Raw genomic sequence first — 11,893 nt, 5'->3', positions numbered from 1 at the left:
AATACATTAAAGTGGACAGACTTGAGAAGGTTTCGTATTTCTCTGGATTTTGAATCTATAAAGAAATAAGTAGTTGTTTGTCACCAACTTACCTTTTGCAAAGCATAGCAAGAAGTCATTAATTTTTACTAGTACACACTTCTGCAAGGTTTGAACAAAGTTAATACCTGGGTGATAAGAAGAACTTCAGAAACAGATAATAATGGGGGCAGGGGAAGGCTGCTGTTCCCCAGTGTTCTTGACATCGTTTCTGAAGGCAAGATACTGAAGTTGCTTTACTAGATCTGAGTTGGTAACCTTATTGCAGTCTTTTAAAAAAACTATATTAGACTAGGGTGACAGGTCCCCTTTAGTTCTTCTTCCTGAGGGGAGAATTGATGAATTGTAACTCATTCTTACTTAGCAAAGAGTGGATGAGCATTGACAGACCACAAAAGACTGCTATTTGTTTACTTAACAATACTTAGTTCAAAGGAAGTTTTTAAATTAGTGGAGACAGCTAGTACAAAAGTCAGTGGGGGAGAAAGGAAGAGAGTCAGGTTGGAGGGGCCAAGCACAACAGGTTCACGGGAAATAAGGAACTCAGTCACCCAGGCTCCTACTCAATTGCTACTTTAAGATGGGCGAGTGTGTAGGGCTCTTCCTCTGTAGGTCTCTCCTTGTGTTCTTGGGGAGTCCCAGCCTGCCTCTACTCCTCAAGAAGTCTGAGCAGGCATCTGTGGCTTGTGAGCAGGCGTGGCTATGTGCTCTTTGAGAGTTAGGGTGCTGGCCCCTTGGGCTTGAGGGAGAGCAAGAGGAATATATGTGAATAAATATAGTAGGAAAACATGATGGAGAGGGGGTGGCCATGTTCCCGTAGATAGGGTTCTTGGATTTTAGAAATAACCTCCCACTCCACCCCCAACACAAATACACAACAGTGTAGTCTCCTGTAAGTAAGAAAGCACAATAAAACATTTCTTATAAAAGTATTTTTTAATAAATTGATGTATTTCAATGTTGTAACATGATAGCCAATGCTATATCAAGGTAGCAAAAGTGAAGATTCCTGGTATTTTTATATAAACACTATGAATGACAGTACGTTTGCATTCAACTTCACAAGAAATTATCTTCAGGTCTATGAAGATTCTTTGACAGCTGTAACACCTTTTGATAGTAAAGATGTATGTGTATGGACCGAGTAGACAATTAAAGTCTAACAATTGAGCTGCATTCTTAAAACATACTGAAGAAAAGAGGATACAATGGCAGATGGCCAACTTGTTGAATAAATCTGAAATCTTTTAAACTTAGTCATTTAATGAAAATATAGCATGTATCAAAATTAAAGGGTATTTTACAGAAATGGAGCCATAAAACATACAGATTAGAACCCTGAAGCAGCGAATGTGTTTCTACCCGTTTTGTGATGGAAGAAGCCATGGAAATAGTCCTGCAGCTGTCTGTGGTGCTGAATCTCCCCATACACACAATGCTATCAATTGACTAAAACCAGAATTCCCTGCTCTGTACAAATGCTGGTGATGGGTAACTTATGCTATTGCTGTGGGTCAGAGCAATAGTTGGCTGGAGTTCAGGCGTCAAGTGGAGGCGCTCTAGGATTGTACACCGCCTTCTACACTTCCACACGTCACACTTTCCAAAGCTGATGCTCCCTTCTTAGGGTTAAAGAACCCCTAGGGTATTTAAAACAAACAGCAGAAACCAGAAACTTTTGACCTAATACTATTATTACCGTCTAACCCACCAGGAGAGATATGTTTCACTTGGTTACAACAAAAAGTATATTCCACTAAACTGATTGCATGTATATTAATAACTAGATTTTTGACATGAGATTTCTTCTTAGAGATCAGATTGAGAACAAGATTTGTTTCCTCTAAGGGTGAGGAAAAGTAGGTTAAATTAATTAAATTCATTCTCAATTTGAACTGTAGAGAAGGACCTTCAGAGATTTTCTGAAGTAACATATATTTCTTTCTCTCAAACTCAAGTACAATTAGATTGCAAGGAACCTCAGGTCCAGAATTTTATCTGCTGATAGTGTGGCCCAAGGCCACTAATTATTTCTACAATGACCCTTTATACTATTTTTAAACTCCAAATGCTGCAGATGCAGATGAAAGTAAATACAACAAAATAACAATAAATTCATTTGTGTGCTGTGTTGCCGAAATATGGATAAACACAGATGGGATGTTTCTGTCTGTTCACCAAGAGGTATCCAACTAATGCCTAGTCCTGTGGGTCAGTACCCAGGTTTAAAACATGTACATTTGAATAGATTAGAAAACTGTAATCCACATTGTTATAAAAATCCCAAGCCAACTGCATCAAACATTTCCTACTAACATGGGTTTTGGTACTTTCAGTGAACAACTTCCTGTTAGAGCTTTAATGTTTTTTCAAGTCAACACTTCATAAAGATCATATATTTCTTTCTATCACATCTTTGAAAGAGGTGCTTAAATTACTGAGAGTAATTTGTAAAGACTTTCCTCTCTGGAAACAGAACAGTCAAAAAGTAGAGTGGCTTCATTTTCCTCAGGCTAATGCTTATAACCCAAGGTTTATTTTCCCTATTAAGAGGGTGTGCTTAAGTTGATAAAAATCAATCAAAATTAGCTTATGTAAAAGTTAAAAATGTAGTTTACTGAAAGCTATGTATAGTCACATAGAGCAATAGTAAATAATTGAATCTGAAAGTTTAAATAAATGTAAATAACTTCAAAACTAACTATATATATAAAGCTGAAGTCACTGCCTTGGATCATTTATATACTACATCCAATATTTTACCTAGGACATTCATTCTTAAGGCAGAAAAATTGAATTTGACATGTAATGACTTGCTTCTTACATCCAAGGGTCAAACTGGGAGTAGACTCGAGCAGACAGCTCTTCCTTGCTATGAGGATTTGTCTGTGGCAACAGTTTCATTCTGAGAGTATGTTAGGTAAGAGACAGACATTTGAAAGAACATAGATAAATTTGAGACATACAAATATGGTTTTAGTAAGAGGTCAATGAAAACAGGCATTCTATTATGAGGTGAAACTACTCCCAAGACAAACTAACAAACTCTGACATACTCTTTCTGATATAGTACATAAAAAAGTATGAAATATCAAAGAATTACCTTTTTTGGGGTGTGTTTCTTTAGACTCTAGTTTTCAAGGTCTAGTATAAAAGGCAGCCTGAATAGTTAAGAGCAGTTGAATGTCAACTCAAACTGCTACTCGAAGGCTACCACTTAGGATATTCCTACCCCATCAACAAAAACCTGTGTGGGGAGGAAATTATAATGTATTAAAATGAAAGTGAAACCCCTCCCCCAACACATGTGCAAAAACACTTGTCAGTTACAAGAAGACTATCTTCAACAAAAACATCTTAATTATAGAATCAGAGGCATCAAAGCCAGACAGACACAAGAACTCCACCCTGCCCAGGTGGATGGATATTTGGGATGAAACCAATGGTTCCATGGGCACCTTGGGAGCTGTGCTACTCAGAGTGGGAGGAGTGTAAAAAGGAACTGACCCAGGGTCCCGAGCCCTCGGGGCTGTATGTGCTCCTTCATATCAGGCCAGTTTGGTTCTCTGCATCCTGGTGCCAAAAATGTTAATAAAACAAAAACAAGTCTAAAAGACAATTCTTAAGCAGGTGATGGTAACTATAATTGTGTAAGTACCTTTTTGTGTGCCTAAAATTTATGCTGTAGCTCTGGTATTTATCAGGAAGTGTACAAAGATTACCTGCCTAATTTTTGAAGACGAAGATTTTCTTCTTTCACGGTGGCAGAAGTCCATGCAAGATTTGTAAACAGCAATACAAAATACTGTAAACATAACTTAACAGAGCTTGTATAAAACAAGAAGTAACTCCAAATTTACAAGTGGGTAAAAAAAACCGAGGGCAGCTTCATACAAAGTTCTCCCTCCTGCGCCAAGTGATTTGTTTTTGATTACAAATATAATCCTGAGCTGAAAAACTGGGATTTGGGGGAGAGCCATCTTTGCATACGAAATATCCAAAGGATGCTTACTCTGTTTACTTTTCTCTAGTGATATTCAACTGCCAGTGACAGTTCTGAAGGTGTGACTTTGGAGACATTTATAGTTTAGTGTGGCGCCCGGGTCTGGAGCCTGCTGTAGCACTTGCCATGGCAGCAGATGCTGCAGCATCTTCTGCTTCTTCCAGTTCATCCTGGAGCTCTTGGCTGACACTAGACTGCAGGGCTGCAGGAGTGAGCCACTCCTTTGGGAGGCAACTCTGTAGAAAGGGTATACAGGAGCTGAAGTAGGCAAGTCGATTGATCCAGCGCGGAATCTCTTTCCCACAAAGAATCTACCGAGGAGAAAGAGTTCTGTATTAGGTAAGAGAGAGGTCAAGGTTATCTGGTCAACAGCCAAGGAAGCAGAGGAGAGGAAGAAGGTGAATGTACAGAAAAGCCACAGCAGACCAGCCTTCAGTGCTGTCACTCCTGGCTTTTGATGAGAAGCAGCTCCTTAACTCAGGAGCCTGGGGTCCCTTCTGTCAATTCCACTCCTTCCTTTCTGAAGAGCCTTGTCAAACGGCTTACTTTTTATGTCTGTAAAATCTAGTTAATTCCACTGGGCTGCTTCCTTTCTTTGATTCTTGAACTTCTCTGAGACACATGTAAAAGTACTTTGAACAACACAGAAGAGACACTCGTTAATACAAGATATTATTAGAGCAATTAAAGCCCCAGGCAGTTGGAAGAGTTAATCTTGGGTATTCTCCTTTTTCATAGATTCTTTACTACATTCCTCCAGTCTGTATCACCCCATTTTCCCCAGAAACTTCTGTGCCTGACCCACTTGTTTGTAAGAAGCTCATACTATTCCATAAAGAAATGTCCCCAGTGAATATTATGGTCAGAACAAGCCATGGAAATTTGGCCAAGCTTGTCTTAAGGCTCTAGTGCCAGGAGGAATCTCTTTCAACTGATGATCTGCTACATCTCTTTGCCCATTTATCATCTTTCTCTTGTCTTCAGTGCACCTGAGCCCTTTCCCCTCATTTCAAACAGTAAGCTAGGTTTTTTATAATGCTAAATTTACTTTTTATTATCCTCTCCCTCTTGCACACAACCCTAATTGAGTCCCTGGTTCCACTTCCACTTTGGTGCTTTTGCCTCCAGTCATGCCAAAGATTATGATCATGTGATCTAAAATTGTCATCTTAAATATCTGTGTATCTTTAGTTAATGACCTTGCAAAGGAGTTTCAAAATACCTATGTCCAAAAATGAGTTAAAACTTAGAAAAAAGATGGGCATCAGTAATTATGCAACATTACCCCACCACCCCACCAGAGATTTAGCTGTACCCCTTAATGGTCACTACAGGTATTTTGAATAGGAAAAGTAAGATAATTTCACTTGAGGGAAGGGAGTGTGTTCTGCTTATTTTTGATTATTTAACACCCATCCCAGTGCCTGAGAGTACAGAGAGGCAGACAGTATTTAAAATGTCTGAAGAATGTGTACACGGACTAGATCTGGGAGAAAAGGGGCAACAACCTTATATGATACCATTCCTGTCTACTCTTTTTAAAAAAATATTTTTTAAAATTGTTGATGGAACTTTATTTTGTTTATTAATTTATTTATATGTGGTGCTAAAAATCGAACCCAGTGCCTCACACATGCTAGGCAAGGGCTTTATCAATGAGCCACAATCCTAGCCTTATCTACTCTTTTTTTTTTTATGTGGTGTTAGGAATTGAAACTAGGGCCTTGTGACATCTGTCTATTCTTAAAAGCAGTGGTAAACCTGAAAGGTATTTAGGGATATCTACATACTTTGAGATTAATCAATTTGTGACTAAAAATATTTAATGTGTTAGCCACTGCTGTTTAAGTCATTTCCCTCATCATTCTTCTTTTTGAGTATGAATTTTATTCTTTCATATTTTTCCATGTGTTACAGGCAAAGCTGACTTCATCCCAATCTTTGGCTTGATTAGCCTGAAATAGTTACATAATATACAGCCATCTATTTTCTAGATGAAATTTTATTGGAATAGCCATGTCTAACTCAAATGAGGTACTGCCTATGATTCTTGGACTATTAAGGCAGAGGCAGAGTTGAGACCATGAACAACAGTTCATTTATAAGCCTAAAATATTTACTATCTGGCTCTTTAAAAAAAAAAAAAGTGACAACACCTGGGTCAAGTTTTGAAAGCTTTGGGTCAAGATCTATTAGTAGGTCACTTAGCATTATACAACCTGAATTTTTAAAACAAAACAAAAACTGTTGTTGATAGTGATGAAACTGATATTATATGTATAAACTGAGTCATAATATAAAATTTACTTCTTACTATGGTTAGGATTCAAAAAGTATTTGTTTTAAACAACATGATTTCTAGGAATCCATTTCAGAGATATACTGGCAAAAATAAAGAGTTATGCATAAGATATTCATTACAGCACTCTCTGCAATAGAAAAAGACTAAAATAACCCAAGTAACATTAATGGGAATTGGTTGAATAAATTGTGGTACATCCACATAGGACTATTCAGCTGAGAAAAGAAATGAGAAATTTCTCTGTTGCAGAATGAATCTAGGCTGTTTAGGAGTCCTTCCTTATCCATAGTTTTACTTTCCACAGTTTCAGTTACCTGAGGTCAACTGAGGTCTGAAAATATTAACATATGTCTTGAGACCATGTTTACCTAACTTATAGTATACTATCCCAACTGTTCTATTTTATTAGTATTGTTAATCCCTTATTATGCCTAATTTATAAACCAAACTTGATCACATGGAAAACTAGTAGAGGATTTGGTACTATTTGTGGTTCCAGGCATGCACTGGGGCTCTGGGAATGTATCTCCCTTGGAAAATGGGGTATTGCTGTATTGCTAAGTTAAAAAAAAAAAAAAAAAGGAAAAGTGGAGAAAACTGTGAATATGATGCTCCCAAAATATAATGTTGGGACAGAATAACAATAATTGACATTCTAAATCAAAAAGAGAGAAAAAGAAAGGAAGAAAGGAGTCATTTGTTCCAAATAATTTTGAAGTCCAACTGCGTAACCTCCATAGGTTTCTCACTCTGCCCTTTGGGCCCCTGATCCTGTCCCTGGAGTCAAACTTTCTCTGGTCTATTTTATGTCTAGAATTTTCAGTCTTGAGTCTTGTTTTCATTTTGTCCTCCCTCTATACTTTCAGTCCAAGCTGCCAGTGTTCCTGTTAATATAAATGTAATGGGTCTCTTGTGTGTTGTTGTTTTTGGGTGGGGTGGGGTGGACGCGACGGGAGTACCAGGGATTGAACCCAGGGGTCTTAACCATTGAGCCACCAGTAGCCCCCAGACCTATTTAATTAATTAACTAATTAATTAATTATTTTGAGATCACTAAGTTGTTCAGGGCCTTGCTAAATTGTTGAGGCTGGCTTTGTACATGTAATCCTCCTGCCTTGGCCTCCTGAGCTGCTGGGATTACAGGCATGTGCCACTGTGCCCAGCAGACCTCCTGTTTGTCATGGGATCGCCTCCATTAGACAAGAGAATCCTTTCGCAGATCTTTTCTGGATAATTCATCACTATTTTTGGTTTCTGCTGAGATGGTTGAAAGGATCCATGAATCATACATTTAATCCCTGTAGCAGCTGGAAAGGCAGTTCAGTATAACCTTAGACTTCTTTCTATAGCATGCTTTCCTAACAGTAAAGTTCTAGATTTTAGCATCTTTTGCAATCTGCATAGGATGAGGATTCCCAAATCATCAAGTAATGATTCCTTTTTTTGCTTAACAGTTTTCCAAACTTATCAATCTTTTCATGGTTTAATATAAGCATTAAGAAGAAAGTAGGGGGCTGGGATTGTGGCTCAGTGGCAGAGTACTTGCCTCGCATGTGTGAGGCACTGGGGTTCAATCCTCAGCACCACATAAAAATAACTAATAAATAAGTACTGTGTCCATTTACAACTTAAAAAAAAAAAGAAGAAAATAGGTGGCACTTCTATACTTTGCTTGGAAATCTCAGCTAAATATCCGAGTTTACTGCTAACAAGTTCTGCTTTTCATACAACTATAAGGAAAAATTCAGTTAAGCTTTCTGCCACCATGTATCAAGGATACCCTTTTGTCTAGTTTTCAATAGCATGTTCCTCATTTCCTTCTGAGCCTTGACTAGCAGCACCTTTAATATCCATGTTTCTATTAATAGTCTATACAAGGTTAATCTAGGCTAGGCTTGGCTTTTTTCTGTCAAACACTTCAAACTCCAGCCTTTATATCTCCCTTAATAACTCTAAAATTATTTGTATGTTTTTAGGTATTTGTTATTATATAGCACCCTATATTTCCAGGTACTGACATTTGTACTAGCACCCTATGGCTGCTTTAACAAATTACAGAAACTTGGTAGATTAAAATGTGACAAATAAAAAAAAATACCATAAATTAAAGTTCTGAAAGTCAAAGAAGGGTACAGGGGAGTGAAATGGAAGTTAGATTTCCATGAATATACTACCACATTTTTTAGATCTGACATTGGAACCATGGAAAGAATTTATATAAAACAAAATTAAATTTTAAAACCCTATTTCTTAAAAAAAAAGATAAACAGATAAATCTGCAGCTCAATGGTAAAGCACTTGGCTAGCGTGTGTAAATCTTGGGTTTGATCTGCAAAAAAACAAAGGGGTAACAGAACAAAGGAGATTAATTCATTACTGAGTTGAGTTGGTGGTAAAACTAAAGAGAGAAATGATTCTAATTTGCTGTGAAACACAAATTTGTATGTCTTTAAATAAGTTATACTCTTAAGGACTGAATAAACTCCCCAAACCTACAACTTTCTAGTAATGATATTGTTGTTAACTGCAGTGGTGATGCTATTATTCTAAAGCTGCTTTAGGTATGGAAAGATAAAACAAAATGAGTAATTATGTTCTTGTTGCTGACAACTTGGATTTTTTGACTTGAGATAGAGAACACACAGACATTATACTGATAAGGTTAAGTTAAAGCCCTATGGCCTGAATTTGTGGTAAAAACATTACCATGAATCTACAAAAAGTCCTACTTCTATCTACTAGGGGAAAAAAAAAATCTAGAACCTACTAGCAATTTAGTAGTAATGAGCAGATTAAAGTTTCTAAGTATTTCTTATCAGAAATAAGCCTGGAATATCTTGTTATACTAGGAAACAAAAAGGTAATCAAAGATTATTTAGAACAAACCAGGAACCTTCTCAAAGAGGATCCCACTGATCAAAGATGGGTCAAGAATAAAATTGGTAACCTTTGGAGAATTCTAGGGAGGGAACTGTTCCTAAAAACTACCTTTAGTTTTGATGATATGCTAAGAGTATATGATATGCTAAGATACGTTAAGACTCGGTATGTAGTTGTATTTACAGCATGACTTATAACAGTGAAAGGATATAAAAGAACATAAAACAAAATTAGCAAGGAAAAGGAACATGGGGTAAAGCCTGGAGAAGCCTCTAGGTTTCCAATCAAGTTGAAAAATTGGTTGAGTCTTTGTTTCAGATAGAAAAACAGGTTGAATTTTTTTTTTCAGATGGACTACTCAAAGGCAGTGAGTTCCAGATCCATCTGTTAGATTAATACCCTTCAGAGTGTGGATGACATGTATAGGTGTTGTGTGGGAAGTGCAGGAGCTGAAGCCACCCTTCTGTCTTGCAGTCAGCAGCAAGGTGTGTGCACAGGGTCAGCAGTCTGTATGAATTCCAAGTCATGTAGAATTTATAAAGGCAGCATGGAAAGGTTTTCTTTAGGAAGAAGCATATTGAAAGACAAAGACTCAGTATTGAAAGACAAGTCTTCTTCCTTAGAGCCTCCTCAGGTACCAGGGTTTTGGTTTTTTGATGTTGTTACAAAAATCAGTACGTCTCATTGAACAATTATAACTTCACATCTTAAAAATGGTCTCTTTACTTTCATTGTGACCTTTTGTCTGAAAGGGACATATTAAAGAGGTAAAAGCTTTTGTAGGAAAATATTTTTATGTACTATAATCAGAAAAGATGTATCTATCATTCTGACCCATTAGGGATGGGTCAGAATTAAATCCTGAATTTTCAGAAAATTTCAAAATGGGTTTATAGAATCGTCTGCTCCACTTTCTTCCTGATAAATATATTTACTGAATAGCCAATAGAAGATTATTCTGTTTCTGGGGGAGTTACATTTAGTAATCATCTTACTAAGGTATATGTACCAGGAGAAAGGTAGAGCTGAAGGAAGAAAGCTAGCTATCAGTACACAGCAATTAATCTAGAAAGTCCTTAGATTAGACTGTAGTGAAACATCCATGTGAGGAGTGGGTGCAGGGGTCACAGTTCTGGTGATGTGGGATTTCCCTATTCCTTGTAACTTTGGGCAGTAATCAAAAGTCAGAAAGGCAATTAGTCCCTGTACTAGAAATACCCAGCTAATTAACAGCTTGATTTCACCAGGGAAGGCCTTTCCTATGGATACCTGCAAATGGCCCAGATGGTTCAGCCAACATTCATGTTTTATAGGTTAGAGCCTCACAGAAGGGTGTTCTAAATCTACAGTGATTTCCAAATAGAAGTCTTGTTCCCTGAGCCTGTACCTTTCAGTTTAACTCAGCTTGTGCTGAGGCCAAAACAATATAACAATCAATGTCAGGTTTTAGTTTAAGAACCAAGTCTAGGCAATTAGGATCTGTGAATTCAGGATACCAAACAAACAAAAAAGCTGCCAAAAGATGTGAGAGGGCTAAACAGCCAAGTTTCTAAGTCCAAGTGATTAAATAAGTTTTTCCTAAGCCCTTTCTAAAATCTACTAAAACACAGGCACATCATAGGCACACTGGGATGGTCAATCACCATTAGATTTTATAAGTTTATTAACAACTGAAAACTGCTTTTAAAACATTTAATAATAATATTTACATCTGGAGAGCCTCTATTTTCATGTTCTTTCTTTTCCCAGTTGCTCCAATAGGCAAACAAAACAAAACAACAACAAAAGAATCCCCGCCCCCCCGCATCCAGTAAAAATCATGGGTCATGCAGACATTTTTTGCTTTTAATACTCAAAGGATTTAACTTCCATCTACCCTACAGCAGCAAACAAGGAAGTTGTCCTACTAACACTTTTGCTTTGCAATATTCCTTGGTGAGAAAATCCCTCTAGCACTTGTAAAATTATAAGCATGAAACATTTTACCTCAATTTCTATCATATATTCATGATTCAATAAACCACAAAATACAAAGCCATTAAAAAACAAAACAAAACAAAACTTCCCTACCGTTTTTTTTTTTTTTTCCATTGCAAATGTATTCAAACCCCTAACAGTAAATTTAGTATTTACAGGTTTAACATAGCTGCTTTGGGAAATTCTACATGAAATTGTGTGGGTGGGTGTGCATGTGGATCTCAGCAGCAGCTAGGCTGATGGAACATGTTGCTAGTTCTTTTTCTGGTATTGGGGATTGAATACTCTACCCTAAGTCTTTCTAAGTTGCTGAGGCAGGCCCAGAACTTTTGATCTTTCTGCCTCAGTCTCTTGAGTAGCTGGAATTATAGGTGTGCACCATCACCCCAGGTGATATGTTTGGTTTTTTGTTCCCTCCTCCAGACTAGTGCCTAAGGTTTTTGTAGGGTCCTGGTCATACACTTTGCCAAGCTGGTAACAAAATTCTAGATTCCTAGATAAAAAGCAAGTATATAACATAAACCAAGTGATTTGTATAAATAGCTTAGGTGCAGTAAGTCACTTCCACCAGTTCTAGAAACTGAGAACCTTCCTGAAATCCAAGTTTCCAGACTGGGGGGGGGGGGTCAACATTATAGGCAGGCTTTTCTAAGGACAGTAGTCTGGGATGTTAACTCACTCCTGCATAGAAA

At 37.3% G+C, this 11,893-nt stretch overlaps 1 protein-coding gene across 1 annotated transcript in view; it reads right to left on the bottom strand.

The window, feature by feature from the left end:
* Positions 1-1,068: 1,068 nt before the first annotated feature.
* Desi2 (desumoylating isopeptidase 2) overlaps positions 1,069-11,893 on the bottom strand; it is a 50,590-nt gene continuing 39,765 nt past the window's right edge. The window contains exon 5 of the mRNA XM_026390739.2: positions 1,069-4,353. Within this exon, the coding sequence (XP_026246524.1) occupies positions 4,120-4,353 (234 nt within the window). The 3' untranslated portion in view covers positions 1,069-4,119. The remainder of the gene's footprint in view (positions 4,354-11,893) is intronic.

The sequence above is a fragment of the Urocitellus parryii genome, chromosome 9 (assembly GCF_045843805.1).
Source record: "Urocitellus parryii isolate mUroPar1 chromosome 9, mUroPar1.hap1, whole genome shotgun sequence".
In the NCBI taxonomy this organism is placed as follows: Eukaryota; Metazoa; Chordata; class Mammalia; order Rodentia; family Sciuridae; genus Urocitellus; species Urocitellus parryii.
The sequence above is the reverse complement of the archived record's forward strand: the minus strand, read 5'-3'. Positions and strand labels throughout refer to the sequence as shown.